The following is a 16,414-nucleotide window of genomic DNA, read 5'->3' as shown; positions in this document are numbered from 1 at the left end:
GGCCAAAAAATATTTTAAAATAATAGATTTGAAGATCATTTGTAGTTTTTTCTTCATAATATGAGTGCTTTCAGACAGAGTAAATTAGAAGCCATATCCAAGCATGTTAAGGCAGACGATCACTCTTAGGTTGCATCTATAACTATTTCTGGAAAAACTGTCCTGTTGGTCTTGTTGAGTTGGAAGCATGTCTTCCCAGTTGCCTGGTTGGGCTGGCTCAGGGAGGAGCAGTCCTATAATCAGCAGGTGGGGAGCAGGTCCTGCCTGTCCCATCACTGCTCATTCTGCTGGCCCTCTGTGACGGAGGTAGACACAGACCCCTGGCCCTTGTTGACATCACTGATACACACCCACTGCCCGTCAACCGATTCCTTCCACAGGGTCACCTGCAAGCCAACAGCACAAAGCCCATCACAGGTCTGCTTCCCCTCCTCTTCCCTCCACTGTCCTACTGCACTGGGTCCCTGAGATAGGAGCCCACATCCCCGTTGAGAACCAAAGAGGCTTGTTGGGAACCAGAGCACTTATCTGGGTTCCCTACTGAAATCCCATTGAAATGAATGCTAATGAATAAACATTCACACAGATAAAGAAAAAAGGAGTATCAACAACAATAGCTGAGAGATGGTAATGCTGTGAATACTGTTGATGTAAGTACAGGAGGCTGCTTTAACCAAATGATAGAGCAGTGGTTCTCAAAGTGGCCCCCATACTGGGAACTTGCTGAACCCCAACCCAGACCTGCAGATTCAGAAACTCTGTGGGTAGAGCTAGTAATGTGCACTTTCCATAAATTTAACAATGGAAAAGTGTGAGAACTGTGGTAGTAAAGGAGGACAATAGATCAGTGTCCATATGAAGGTGAATAGAGGAAGAGATGGCTAAGAGCTGAAAAAGTTTGCCCCTGGAGAGAGGATCAGAAGAGTGCATTTAAAAAATCATAACCCAGTAAAAACTGCCTAAAGCTATGTACATGTGTTAATTTGATTAAAAAAAAAAAAAAAAAAAAATTCTGCTTCAGGAACGGACTTTATTCACTAAATGTGGCCTGTATAGGATGCTCTGGGTCTCAGTCCTTTAGGAAAGGGGTGTTATACGAACAGCAGTATCATGAGCGCTTTGTAAAACAGGCTTCCGAAGAAGGGAGCCAGGAGCTTAAAACACCAGTAAAGGCAGACCCAACACACGAATGTAAAGTGCAACCAGGCATCTGGTTACTGCTTTGTCAAAATCATGGCATAAGGTAGGTATGGGACCCTTGACCTATCCTGGCCATCAAATACCTGGGTGCCAGTCCTATGCCTGGCACTCAGTAGAAACAAGGACGGCTAGGTCAGTTGTCCTCTAAGGGCAACTCCAGCACCAAAATTCTGTATCTTTGAGATAGGGCCTGCTAGATTTTTCTGGGACCACAGCAGACAGAAAGGATGCTAGGCTGGAGGAAAGCTGCTTGCAGAAAGAAGAACAGGCCAATGCCATCTACCCAACTCAATTCTCTAAGACAGAGGCTCTCTAACTTTACAGGGCAGGCTCCAAATGGAGTGGTCATGATGATCCTTCTAGTACATTTGCTTTGCTCCCAAAGTGTGACTCTGCTCTCTGTCCTAGCCCATGCTGGCCTTTGTCTAAGTTTTCTGGTGGCTGCCTGGACTCCACGTCTTCCCCTTCCCTTTGTATGGCTCATAGCAGGGCAGCACAGTAGGTGGAACAAGTACTTGTGAATGGTACTGACTTATAAAAATAAGTCTTTGGTGCTTGGACAGAAAATATCCCATCTTCTCCTTTTATTTGTGGGCTCTTTTACTTACCTGCTTATTTTTTGGCTAACTGCCATGAAGATGAGACAGCCAAAGGGTTAATGATGTTCACTCAAGAAGTACTTTTGGTTTAACTTGGGCCTGATTATTGCTCTTCCACCTAATGGCATTGTGACCCTTATGCAAGTCAGACTGCTTACAAGTTTCTTTCCTCATCTGTCAAAGACGGACATACTGCCTCTCAGTGGACTATACGATTTAGGGATGGAATCAAGACACATGCTCAAAATTCAGTCCTCATCTAAGGTTCCTTCTAAGCCAGAGAGTAGTCTATAAATGTCAAATGCTCCCTCTAGTGGGTAAAGACAAGGAGGGCCCTGTCCACTGTGTCACTGGACAAAGGGATGTACCTTATTATCTCCGCCTGAGACGGCCAGGATATTGGCTGTGATGGACCAGCTCACGTGCCACACCACATCGCTGAACTTGTGCAGCAGTTTAGGGGACCACATATTGCCCGAGGCATCATCACAGGTCCAGACGAATACACGTCCATCCTGGGAAGAGAGAGTCTAGTCAGGAGATGTAGGTGGGGCTCCCCCATTGGGGACAGCCTCCCATTCTGGAGCCACACTGGACTTCTCTGCAGGAACAGGATGGGTAACTACAAGCGAATGTATAGCCAAGGACTACTTGGGCATCCACAGCTTTGATGACCAATTTGCAGCCTACCATCTTGCTTTAATCCCTTCACCCCTAGGAATACACTTTCAACTGATGAGAAGTGTCCCAGGTTCCTTTCATCATCATTTCAGATACAGACTTTCTCTGCACTGTTAATGTTCAGACTTTTTCTGGGGTTCTCAGGGCTGCCTGTCATTTCCTTATTTGCGTTCCCTTATGCTGTCTATATTTTCTCAGCTGAATGAGTTGGGAATGAAAACTGGGGTCAGAGAAAAAGAAAGGGCAAGTTAAGAACAACAACAACAAAAAACAGGTTCAAATAATATACAACTCAGCTTAATTCTTATCTAGGGTGGTGGTGGTAGATGATTAAAAGCTTGTCCTTGGTTTCATTTCTGTGATCTGTCTGGCGCTAGTGGTTTGGAAAGATCAGTCTATAGTCTTAGCACTTGCCAACCCCTGGGCCTTGCGTGGGAACACTCAGAATTGCAGCTGGGCTCCTCTATACCTATGCACACAAGGGTGCTGAGGGGACACTGGTCCTGAATTTGGCCCTACTCTTGCGGCTGGTTTCATCATAACCATTTTATCTCCATAGTGGCAAGCCACCTGTGGCTTCTAACCAAGACTCTTATCACATGATGACTGATTCCATGTGCCCTGTCCTATCTCTGCCCTTACCTTTCAAGAGGGCTTTTCCTCTGGCAAACTGTAAGGGCTGATGAGACTGACAGATTAAACAACATGGGGCTGAGCTGACCTGGGAGCAGCTGGCAATGGTGCTGGTTGGCAGACCAATGGAGGGGGCCCAGGCCACGTCACGAACCCAGTCACTGTGTGCTTCCAGCTTTTGCTCCTCCTTCCACTGGCCGTCTTCCTCCTCCCTAACAGGGGACACCAGAGGGATAACTCAACAGGCAGCAGCCCAGGTACCTTTTCCACACCTCCCTCCCTGCCAAGCCTGGATCCACAAGGGGTGAGGAGCTAGTTGATCTTTCTTATTTCATTCACTGAGCCTTTAGAATTTCATTCACTTCCTCCAGCTGTAAAGAAACTCTCCAGGAAATGCTCTGGTGCTCCACAGCCAAAAATTCAGCCCTAGCTACTGGAAATTAGGTGAACAGTAAATATACTTAAGGAAAGGGCACTTTTTTTTTTAAAAGGATATTCTCTGATACACTGAAAACAGTATTTTACTGGCAGTGGGGAAAAAGAAAGTTGGTCTTCTTTCTTGTCAACTGTGGTTGAGTCATGGTAGATAGGGTACAGAGAGTAAGAAGTGCCCCTCTTGACAAGTCCCCACAACCCCACTTACTTCCACAGCTTGATGAGGTTGTCACAACCGCCTGATGCAAACTTCTTGATGTAGTTGGGTTTCTGCCCAGATGGCTGGTCTATGAGGTTTCCAGGTACAACAGCAGGGGCCCAGCTGACAGCATTGCAGCCAATCTGTAAAGAGGGGGTACATGTGATGACTCTATCCTTGTACCCTGCAACAGAACACTGTGCTTCATGAAAAGATGCTGAACATCATTACTCATTTTGTTGTTAGCTGCTGTTGATTTTGACTCATGGTGACCCCATATGTGCGGAGTAAAACTGCTCCAGGGTTTTTCAAGGCTGTGACCTGCTGGTAGCAGATCACCTGGCTTGCCTTCTGAGGTGCTTCTGGTCAGTTCAATCCACCAACCTTCTGGCTAGTAGTCCAGGGCTTAACTATTTGTGCTACCCAGGCACTCCTCATTACTCATTAGGAAAATGCAAATCAAAACCATAACAAGATACAATTAAGATAGCTATAATAAAAAAGACAGACAATAACAAGTGTTGATGAAGATGTGGAGAAAGTGGAACTCTCATACACTGGTAGTAGGAAAATAAAATGGGCAGTCACCTTGGAAAATCTGGTGGTTCACTGAAAAGTTAAACCTAGAATTAATATATGATTTAGCAATTTTTATTCCTAGGTATCCGATTGAAAACATGTTCATACAAAAACTTAAACATGAATGTTCATGGCAGTATTAGTCGTAATAGCCAAAAATGTACATCAATTGATGACTGGGATAAACATCATGCGTATATCCACAGAATGAAATACTATTTGACCATAAAAAGGAGTGAAGCACTGATACATGTGGATGAACCTTGAAAATGTTATAGGAAACCAAATCTGATTATGACTCTTTTATGGAAAATGTCTAGGATAGGTAAATCCATAGGGACAGAAAGTAGGTCAGTGGTTGGCTAGGGTATGGAAACAGAGATATGAGGTATGGGGTTTTTTGCAAAGGTGATAAAAAAGGGTGAATTTTATGGTATCTGAATTATATCTCGTTAAAAAGCAAAAAGAAATTCTCCCAGTTTTAGCTGCTGTACTTTCCGATGGATACCTGATGGCTGTCTTGGGGTACTCTTCTTCTCATGTTTGTTAAAAGGCATCCTGTTGCTTCCTTCTTCCTCCTGCTCAGATACTAGGCCTTACAGGTCTTGGGGCTGTTGGTAGTTCATTCCCACCCATATATTTTGGAGTGGAAAGACCTTGTTACCCAGTTTGGTCGTAAAGGTTATTCATGAGGTTTCAGTCTTGTGCCCCAGCTGCTGTTGTTTTTTATGTGGTGATTTGGCAAGACTGAAAAACTAAGATGCCACCCACCATCACCTTCCCAGAAGCCTCTCCCAGCCTATTCATTTATGTAAGTAGAGGGAACAGATGGGAATCACAAAGCCCCAACAAGGTCCCCAGACAGACTCTGGGCCTTTGAGGGCTCAGTAGGCCGAGGGCTCTCCTGGAGCCCTTGGATTTGAGAACTATAAAAGCACAGGGGCAAGCTTTAGGGCTACTGACTTTAAATTTCTGTTTGGGTAGATTTCAGAAGTGTTTGAGGCCATCAAAACACTGTATGGAGAAGGCTTTGAAGGCACAGATTCCAGGGTTTGAATCCCAGCATAGTGCCTTCTGAAATCATTTCCTTTTTTTGAGTCTCACTTGCCTCATAAAGTGGAATGGGATCTCTTCCATGCAGGGCTGCACGTTTGTTGGTTCAGTCTTTCAGTCAGTTGGTGAGGATTACATGACAAAGGGCCTAGCATACAGTAGGACTTAAGAAATGTGAAGCTTTCCCCCACAATGCTTGCTCAAATATTTCAACCTAAATGTTAAATGACTAAGAGCATGGGGAATTAAAGTCCTATAATGCTTTCTGTGGGGTTCCAAAGGCTACCGAAAGGCCTATCAACTCAAGGTGTTCACAGTGAAAGTTGCAGGTGAGCAGGCCGCTGCTGCCACATCCCCAGTGCGCCCCTGGTTCTCCCCGATCGGTGCCAATCCATCATGGGTTGAATGAGGCTGGTGCAGCCTGGCCTGCTTGGATGTAGCCTTTAGTCTGGCTGCAGAGCAAGGAGGTTAAAAGCTGCTCTATCAAGCATGGCGGATCAACAGGGATGCTACTCTTATCACTCTTTAGGAAGCCTACAGTAGACATATGACAAGACAACAGAGACCCTCTCCACGTAGGCAGCATCTGGACTCACAGTGTGAGCATTGTTGATCTTCTTCACTTCCCACTGGCCCTCGCCAGTGTAGGTCAGCAGGGAAATGGCCCCATCGGAGCTCCCACAGGCCAGAATCAGGCCATACTCATGAGGTGCCCAGCACACAGAGTTTACTGCAGAAAGAGGAGGGAGCACAGTGAGATGGGAGACCATGGCCCAGAGTTCTAGACTTTGATTTCCCAGATTTTGTGTTTTACTAAGTTTCTAAAAAATTGCAGGGACTACAGGAGGTGAAGTGTAATTTTTTAGCCAAGGCCATTAAAAAGCAACAATCTTAGCATGTATTACTATCATCCTTTCATAAACTGAAGTCTATCTTAACGAAAAAGTGAGCAGGATCATACTCTGAGAATAAAGGCCAGTATTTACAATGAATAAGCTTAACCTTAAGAAAAACTCATCCTGTTGTCTTTACTTTTCTCATTCTGCTGTGGACTGGTTTTAGGTCTTGGGACCTGACCTCAGCTGTGGGCAGACTAGCTGAAAAGCCAGCCAAAGCCCAATGACAGACAAGAAGCATCACAAGGAGGAGGGAGCTGAGGCTTTACCAGACAGAGGCCTTTCCCACCCAGGCTCCTGGCCTGTCCCCTCCAGGTACCTGAGGAGTCGTGTCCTGTGTGCTCATGGGTCTTCTCCCAGGTGCCATTTTCTTCTTTCCAGATGATAACTTTCCGGTCATAGGAGCAGGAGGCCAGGATGTTGCCATACATGGGGTGGGCCCAGGCTACTTGCCATACAGGACCCTCATGACTATAGGGAAAGGGGTTAGAGGCTGCTCAAAGGGGCCAGGGGAGTCCACAGTGCTTCTGCCAGGCACTGTTGTAGACAAAACTGAATGACTTCCTTGGTAGGCTGAGACGGTGTCTCAGGATAGAACGACTTAAGAATTTCAGAAGACAGAACTATAGAATGCCACTACCAAAAGGAAGTCTCATTGGACAGTGAGAACCCTGAGGCCCAGAGAGGTTAAGTAAGTTGTCAAGGTCACAGAGCCATCTGAAACAGAGTCAACCCCTAAGTCAGCCTTCCTGACCTGACCAGGCAGAAACTTTATTTGGCCAGACTGCAACTAGCACCATCTATGTCTCTGTCATTAGCACAGTCGTTCCCTGATCTAGGGTACATCTGCTTTGTAAATATTTGTAGACTGAAATGCTACTCCTCCTTCCAGACAGTTAATTTCCTGAGGAAGCAGTATCTGTTTAATTTTCATATTTTCTACTACTTTTAAAATTTGTTCAAAATATGTCTTTCTTTTTTCTCTTTTCTTCTGCTCTTTAACTGTTCACCTGGTAAGTACTGACTCTTACTATCTACTCTGTGCCAGGCTTTGTACTGGGAACCATTTCTCTGATCCAGGAAGCTTCTATACCACAGCCCACAAGAGAGAGTGATTAGGAGTCCAGGCTCTTTCAAATCCTACTTCGTTATTCACTAGCTGTTGACGTGTGGCAAGGATCATATCCTCGCGATGTGTCATGGACTGAATTGTGTCCCCTCAGAATATATGTCAATTTGGCTAGGCCATGATTCTCAGTGGTGTGGCAGTTGTGTAAAGATGTAATCTTCCCCCAAGATGTGATCTGATGTGATCATCAGTTGTAAGGTAAGAATAGCGTGGGATGCCAACACCTTTCACAGGTGACTCAAGTCACAGGCCTGATCTGATGTAAGGGGAGTTTCTCTGGGGTGTGGCCTGCCTCACCTTTTGTTTTTTAAATCATTTAAAAGATCAAAGAAGAGAGAAGCAAGCAGAGAGGGAGGGACCTCCCTACTACCAAGAGAGAAGAGCCAGGAGTGGAACATATCCTTTGGACCCAGGGTGCCTAGGCTGAGAACCTCTAAGACCCAGAGGAATAATGAAGCCAAGACACACAGAGATATGCAAGGGATGCTGAGCCATAAATGTTGAAAGGAGATAAGGACCTTTCCCCAGAGCTGACAGAGAGAGATGTCTTCTCCTAGACCCAGAGCTCTGAATTTGGATTTCTAGTCTCCTAAACTGTGAGAGAACAATTTGTTTGTTAAAGCCATCCACATGTAGTATTTCTGTTACAGCAGCACTAGATAACTAAGACACTATGGCTTAATCTCCATTTGAATACTTCTTTCATAGGGTAGTCATGAGGCAAAAACATCTGGAATTAAAAAACCAAACTTATTGCTGTCAAGTTGATTCTGACTCATAGCGATCCTATAGGGTCTATATATAGAACTATACATATATATAGAAAACTGCCCAGTGGGTTTTTAAGGTTATAATCTTTATGGAACCAGATTGCCCTATCTTTCTCCTATGGAGCTGCTGGTGGGTTCAAACTGCCAGCCTTTCAGTTACTAGCCAAGTGCTTTAACCACTGCACCACTGGAGTTCTTTAATATTATGGTATAAGTTAGAACAGTGCTTAGTCAAAAAACCACTTAATGCCTGGTAGCTATCAGTTCTACTCCTTGTTTACGCCTACACACTAGGGCTATAGATACTCAGTCTCCTCCTTCCTCTGCTGGGTCAACATTCCCAGTCCTTACAAAGGAGCTGCAAATAAAACTGTGAGTAGACTCAGATTTCCAAAAACTAGCAAAGTTTTAATTGGAATGTGCAAAAAAGAATGGGAATGTGAATATTTTATCCCTCCAATATTTCACATCCTTTCAGCCTAAGAAAAGTGAAGCAGAAATGATCAAGTCACAGCAAACATGACCACTTCAGCCAGCATTGGCAACCAGGCCTAACCCTAGCAGCCCTCTGTTCATTAGGGCATTTGGCTCCTTGGTCACTTGATTCTTGAAATGCAATAAGAAGGTAACTACTAGGCTTGCTTTCCCAAATTGCTATTGATTTCTATTTTTTTTTTTAACTCAGTTAACAAACATGCACTGAGGACCTACTTGTCAGGGGTTCTTAATCTTTTCTTTGCAAAGTCTGGTGAAGGCTGTAGACCCCTTCACAGAATAATGGATAAAATATACTTAATCCTCACTTATTGATTATCTTGTTATCTAACATTCCACACTTATAACAATAGTAAAAAAATCTATGATAGGACTATTTTGCACATTAATAAGGCAGTGGGCACAGCAACAACAGCTGTGGAGTGTCCCTTCCCTGAGGAGGGCCTCCAGGAAGCTGGGCTGCACTGCCCCATACCTGTGCTCCCTCTGACGGGGACACTGTGTCCAGATGCTACAAAGGGCCAGCCTTCTCCATGGCCATGGCCTCTGGCCTCTGGGTGAACATACAGGTAGCACTGAACCAGCAAGTCAACTAACTGTTGGTTGCCAGCTCCTATGCAACCTGAGGCCCTTCAGTTCCAAACTGCTGAGAGGTGGGAAGGGGAAAAAAAAGAGAGGGAACAAAAAGGCACTGGAGATGGTGTATAGAAGAAATGCATGAGTTTCATAACATCCCAAAGTGAGCCAAACTGGGTCCGAAGACTCTGCCTTGGAGGGACCAGGTGCGCGGCCAGACTCCCAGCGCCCTCCTTGAGCCTTTGTGACTCGCCAAGCCTGGAAGGCAGAGCAGGTTCTGGGATCATGAATGCAGGGCTTGCACGGGTGGGAGCCCTAGAGGTGGCTTCTCAAGGGTAGCTCTGACCCAGCACAGGAGGAAGATGAAGGAGTTAAGCCATGGGCCCCCCAGTTACACAGCCCAGCTTTATCCAGCTTTGTCTCCTCCAAGACTCTTTTTCTGCAGAGGAATAATCCACAACTGGACTCACCACAGTGATGAGCACATCACTAAATCTTAGCTGTTATTATTTCTATGATCGTATTTTCTAAATTAAAAGAATCAGACAAGTGGATTGTTCTGTTCTGGTTACCTAGTGCCGCTTTGACAAGAATATACCACAAATGAGCAAACAGGAGTTTATTCTCTTATAGTTCAGGAGGCCAGAAGTCTGAGTTCAAAGTGTCAGGTTCTAGGGGCTGTGTGAAAGCCCCTTGACCTTGGGCTTCAGCTCTGCCTCTTGCTCCTGGCCCACTGAAGCTAGAGGCATCTCTTCACTCAGGCAGCTACTGACTGCTGAGGCTAAAAAGCCCAAGGTCAACAAATAAAATGGCATAGTCCCTATGTTACCAAACCACACGGCAGGCCATTCATTCAAGTTCACTGAAGTCCAAAAATCGGCAGAACATGGCAGCTGCTGAATGGTATGACGTGACTACATGCAGAGTTCAAGCATGCCATAAATTAGAGACCATTCCCAAAGCTGTTTCTTATATGTGGGAAGCAGACCACATACCCAAAGGCAGCTACTCAGCTGCTCACAGTAGATTCCACCATGGAGTTGATTACCAGTCTCCTCATGGGGAATAATGACCACCAGCTGCCCACCCACTCAACCAGGCCTAACCAAGCTGACACACAAATTTAACCACCACATGGATGGTTTGAAAATAGAAAAAAAAAAATTTTCCATTTTCACATAATGCCGATTTTTGCATAGTGACCACCTGGTCTTTGAAGTCTAACCAAGGCTGATAAGTGAGGAGTGGAGAACAGAACTAGGATTATAAAGGAAACCTAATTATATTGAAATAGTTATCAAAATGTTATAAAAAGATTATGCTTATAGTGATATATGTGCAATTTATTAACACATTAACAAGTTCTAGTGGCAGGTCTAATAATCACTGTAGTTTCAAAGTAGAGATGATTATAAGTGAGATGTCTGAAGTATGATATGAAACATCTATGATTTCCATGGGTGTCAAAGTGACAGGTAACATGACTACTACTGTAGTTTCTTGTCTACATCCACAATCAAAGGACATGCTAGATACCAGAGTCACTGAAAATAAAGAAGTGATTTTTTTCCCACTCCAGTTCACCAACCACTGAATTCTATCCACAGAACCCTGGAAGACACCAGGTTAAGAGGCCAGTGATGTGAAAGGCAGTGAACTGAGGGGAGAGCAGCAGAAGTTTGGCCATAGAAATGAGGACAGGACTTCCTAAAGATCTTAAGAGGGAGAAGGGTAAATCAAACATTTGTAAATATTCACTGAGCACCTGCCATGAGCAAACAGGCAGAATGATAGGATTCAGGGCATTATTCTTACATTAACACTCTTGAGTGACACTTTAGATCATAAGAGCTAAATTTGCAAAAAAAAAAATGTTATTGTTTACCACTTTTAAAAGGAGCAACAGCTGCCTTACAGAACATTTAATGTGTGCTGGACACTGTCCTCACAAGGCATACTAGTTACCTGAGCAGCGGGCAGCATCAGTACCATCTGTGGTGGAGCAGATCAAAGCTCAAGAGAGGTAAACCGACTCATTTCCCAAGGTCCTCTAGTGGGTGTAAGGACAGTAGACCTAGATTCACTCCTGGGCCCACTTATGCTCCTACCCACATCACTCCTGGGGCATCTACTGAGGTGGCAGGGCCCAGGGGTCCTCTGTGCTAAGTATACTAAGGGGCTCCTTTAAACTGAGTTCTCATCTGTTCCTTGAGGCCTCAGAGGCCAAACAATTAATTCCTTCCCCAGGACTGGGCACACTTACCCCCTCAGGTCAGCAATGAGAATCTGCCCTCCGTTGCGCACATCGAAGATTTTGACGGACCTGTCGGATGAGCAGGTTGCCAGGCGGGTGCCATAGTAGTCCATCTGGGCATCATGCTGCAAAGGGAGGACAGCATGGGAAGCCCGCAAGCGAGGTAGGAAGGGTAACGACCAAGACAGTCTAGTTTGAATCAGACTACCTGAAATTAATCCACTCTGAAAAACTTGATGGTAGCAAGCTAGCATGCCAACATTCTCACTTCTCTGACAGCCAATGTCTTTCTGAATGGGACAAAACAAACCATATCCAGCTGATTTTACAGAATCTTTATACGCCAGGGAAGGCTCTTTCATAGTCTGTCTGTACGGTAGGTAGGGAAGAAAAAAGCTGGCCCGGCCTCCCTCTCCTTCCTCTCCGGCCCCATCCTTTTCTTAGACCCTGGCCTGGAGGATCAGCTCAGCCCCAGAACCTGGGGCTAATGTTGCTCAAACTAGCAGGCCTTTGACTAGCTCGAAGCCTAACTGAGTCCTCTGTGAATGTATCTCTGGCCTGGACACAGGTTCCATTCAGGTATTTGGGCTGCTCTTCCTTCCTCCATATCTCTGGTAGCACTGTGGTTAAAGCACTGGACTGCTAACCAAAAGCTCAGGGGTTCAAACCCACCAGCTGCTCCATGGGAGAAAGATGAGGCACTCTGTTTCCATAAAGATTTACAGCCTTGGAAACCCTATAGGGCAGTTCTACTCTGTCCTATAGGGACTGATGGCAGTGTTTTTCTTCTTCCTCCATGGCCCCAGATTCTTTATGTACCTTTGTTCCTGGGCTTCTCCCTTACCTATGTCTTGGTAGTGTGCTCAGTACTCCAGATCCCCCATTCCCAAGGAAAACAATGCCTTAGTGTTCTAGGTCCTATTGCTCATAAACTGAATTCCGTGATGCTGACTGACCCTTCAGATTCAGGCTGGGCCCTGCCCATGGCTTCTTGTCTATCTGAGGTTGGGCTCCTCTGAACCCTCTGAACTCCTCTGAACAGGTGGCTGAACACCACCTGCTGCTTTGTGCTTGCTGGCCCATCTATTCCAGTGGACACCACTTTCCTCAGCTGTCCCATTCTGTCTGTTTTAGTGCCCTTTCTTACCTCTTTACCCAAGGAAACTTTCTGATTTTTCTGTGGAAGTCAACCCTCTCCACTATTTCAAGGCTTGGCTTCCTGGAAGGTAGGCAGTGCAGGAGCTAAGGTAGATCTCTGTACAAGTACTTCCAAAGCCCTTTTGGAGTGCTACCACACACTTTGGGATAATGCAAGGCACAGTACCTTAGAGATTTAAATCTCACCTCCTTAGCTTATCTGCTGTGCAACCTCTGAAAAATTACCAAACTTCCTTGAACTTCAGTTTTCTTATTTTTAAAATGGGACTAATGATGGTATCTGCTTCAAGCGTTCTTTGAAGGTTAAATGAGATACTGAATAAAAAGTGCTTAGTGAGTGGGTAATTGTTAGCCATTATTGCTTTGCCTCATTTGTTCCTCAAACTCAAACAAGTAGATAGCTCATTCATTATCTTGCTCACTTTAGCTATGAGGAAATTAAGGCTGGCTCAGAAAAATTATGAGATTGGCTAGGGAATTTCAGACCAGGCCTTCTTACCCATGGTACCATGCTATCTCTATGGAGGTGTGGTCTTAAAACCAGAACATACACTACAGAATCCAGGAACATATACAACCCTGGAACCAGGCAACCTCTCCAGAACCCCAAAACAACTGCTGGCTGGATATGTGAGGGCAGGGACCCTGGGATGAAACCCTGTAAGCTGAATGCCCTGGGCAGGAATGCTTTTGTCCAAATTATGCTTACACTGCCAGGCCCTGCATGAAGCAGTCTGTGTTCTTCCTGCTGGGACTTTAATCTCTGGACCCAACCTTGCAGTCCTATCCTCTTGTACTGAGCCCTGCATTTGCCTCTCAGGAAAAACCCTCAGTTCACAACTTCTGGCTCACAGGGCCTTGCCTGGTCAGTTGTCTGTGGTGGTCTTGCCTGACTCTGCCTTGGGCTTTTGCCTCGACTTCCCTCTGCCTTTGTGGTGGGTCATTTTCTGACTCTTCCTTTGTGTTCTCTCTTTTAGCCCCAATGGGGCTAAGAGATGGCAGTAGAAGGGTGACAGATGGGAAGACTATTGTCAAACCTTCACACCCACCTGGCTAGAACCCTGAGAGCCATGAGCTATCATCATTCCTCAATTCCTTCCACAGAGAGTGATAAGACTGCCACAGCCCTGTCAACTCAGAGGACATGTCTGGGCTGACTATACCCTCTACGGCTATAGCCTGACTGGCAAGAGGCTGCAAAGGCATACCTAGGCTAATGAGTAAATCAGCAGAAAGGAGTAATGAAAAACAAAAACCCCATCCCTCCCACAGAAGTGCCCATGTCCACAGCCTCTGAGGGAGGGCTGAATGAATACTTACAATCATGTCCTCATGGGAGGTGTCCACGTTGTTAATTACTGACACCTAGAATCAAAGATATCACTGGTAAATTAACTAATGGCAGTTAGAATGCAATCTTCTCATTAAATCCACCAATCATTTCTAGAATTGACTGCACTTGTCCATTTGTTCATTCATTAACTCACTCACAGTGGTTCTTTTTAACAAGCACTATGCCAGGGACTAGAGACATAAACATGAATAAAAGGTACTCCTTACCCTGGAGAAGTTCACATACAAATAATCCAAACATAGCATAAATACGTACTGTGGTAGCAGTGGTAAAGGACATGAACTGGGGCTCAGATGATGAGTGGACTTTGGCAGATGGCTCGGGGTGGGGGAAAAAGGCAGTCCAGTCAGAGTGAACAGTGTGAACAAAGACACAGAGGTCTGAGAGAGCTCAATGTGTGTAGGGGAACAGTAAGCAGCCCAGGCTACCATTGAGGGTAAGGAGAAACCTTGAGGGTGCTATGGCTGGGTTCTCTTCCTGGATGAAAGAGCCCTGACGTTCTAGGGAGTTTCTGCATTACAGGGTTAGTATCTAAGACTTAGAGACTTGATTCAAGCTCCCCCTAAGGCTGCTGCCTGATCCACCATCTGTAATAAATTCAAGATTGTCACCTAGTGGGATCCAGGACTCAGCAGTTTGTAAGGCTAAAACATGGCTGTCAAGGTCTTCGCTTTCTTACCCATGTTTTGAGGTCCAGCTCAAAATATACCCTACTCTGGACGATTCCCAGATGTCCCCAACTAGTTGGACACTGAATGTCTACAACACTCTATGCTATTTCTTCTCCCCATTAGACCCTGGGGTCGGGATCTGAGTCATCTGAGTTGTGAATCCCTTCATATCATCTAGCACAGTGTTTGCAAACAGAAGGAACTGAATGACTATCTACTGAATGAGTAAATGAATGAACAAAACCTGACCACTATTTAAATTAAGATGGAAAAGGGCACTGAAAAGGAGGTTTCTACTTGGAACTGTTATTTCTACCCATTTCTCCTATATCATCTTTTCCTGCACAAGCCCTGCAGGTATGAACTTTGACTTTTCAGAAAGGTGAACATTGGAAGAGGATGGCTGCAAAGCAGCTCTAAAGGTAACAAACACACCAAGTGGGCACAGTCTTCTTCATCAAATGCTAGACTCCCTAAAAAGTGGGTGCCAAGGCCTGCAAAGAGAAGTAAAGAAGATAAGAGTCACCTATGGGGTTGGCAGACAACGGTCCTATAAGTGTATTTGTATGGTCTGAATTCCCAGCTGTACAGTAGAGCTCACAAGGGACAAGGTTGTAGTCACTTCTTGGTCACAGCAGCTACCCAGAGGGACCGAGTAGTTGAATCTGAGGGCTCAGAACCATAGTCACAGGGGACATCAAGCTCAATTGGCAGAACATGCTGCATAAAACATTGTTCCACCTCCTACTTCGGCGAGTAGTGACTGGGATCTTATACGACTGTGAGATAAGAAGAACTAGATGGTGCCCGGCTACCAATGTCAACCACCAGGAGGGGGATCTATGTAGGAGACCCTGGATAGAGAGAGAGAACAATGTGGAACAAAACTCAAAATCATTTGGAAAAAAAAAAAGGGGGAACAGATTTGGTGGTCTGATAGAGCCTGGTGGAACCACTGAGACTATGGCCCCTAGCTGCCCTTCGGGTCTGGAATTGAACCCACACCTGTGGCTTCCAACCAAGCAAAAGACAGGCATAGGAGTTGAATATTTACCTGAGATATATACACTCCTTGGAGAGAACAATCATGGGAGAAAGAAGGGCTGTTTATGCACAGGGAGAGACAGCTCAGGGGACAGGGGTGCATGGAGAAATGGACTCAGAGAAGAGGTGACTATTGGGAGAAAGTGGGAGGGGAGCAGCTGCCTTGTGGTGAATTGTGGTCAATGTCATGAAACAAAGTTTATGGGAACAGCTGTATGGAAAGTGAATTTGCTCTGTAAATTTCACCCAAATAACAACTGAAAGAAAAAAAAAAAAAAAAAAGAGTCTCCTATGAGTGTGGAGCAGACCAGGTTACAAAGTGCTTTCACATATGCATTAAGTGGTACAAAGGGCAGAGTTAATCAGGGCTGTCTTGACAGATCAAGGAATGGAAGTCCAGAGAAGAAAAGCATTTGCCACAGCCACAGAGCGTGGAATCGAGCCCTACCTTCTAACTCCAGACCACAAAGCTTTCCACTCCACCAGGCCACATATTTAGAGCAGTTCTTAAATCCAACAGCTGAAGGCTGAGTAGATTGAGAAAGCAAGTTTGCTGGCATGTAGTTTCATACGAGGTCATCAAAGGATCTTAGAGACAACCAGCATGTATTTCTAACAACTCTCACCCACTACCGAGGGCTGGTAAACCATGCTTCTGAACAAGTGTTGTTTTTTAAATAAAGCTCAG

General features: G+C 45.2%; 1 protein-coding gene across 1 annotated transcript; it reads right to left on the bottom strand.

Annotated features, from left to right (window-relative positions):
- Positions 1-272: 272 nt before the first annotated feature.
- Positions 273-15,140, bottom strand: SEC13 (SEC13 homolog, nuclear pore and COPII coat complex component). Its single transcript, XM_042781651.1, is given in 11 exon segments — positions 273-386; positions 2,168-2,314; positions 3,202-3,325; positions 3,757-3,890; positions 5,976-6,109; positions 6,595-6,746; positions 11,509-11,624; positions 13,978-14,023; positions 15,001-15,054; positions 15,056-15,108; positions 15,111-15,140. Coding segments are annotated over 11 exon segments (1,104 nt in total).
- Positions 15,141-16,414: the final 1,274 nt, after the last annotated feature.

The sequence above is a fragment of the Orycteropus afer genome, unplaced genomic scaffold (genome assembly GCF_000298275.1).
Source record: "Orycteropus afer afer isolate SDZICR_OR568_19922 unplaced genomic scaffold, OryAfe1.0 scaffold00144, whole genome shotgun sequence".
Taxonomy (NCBI): Eukaryota; Metazoa; Chordata; class Mammalia; order Tubulidentata; family Orycteropodidae; genus Orycteropus; species Orycteropus afer.
This window is presented reverse-complemented; position numbering and strand designations above follow the sequence as displayed.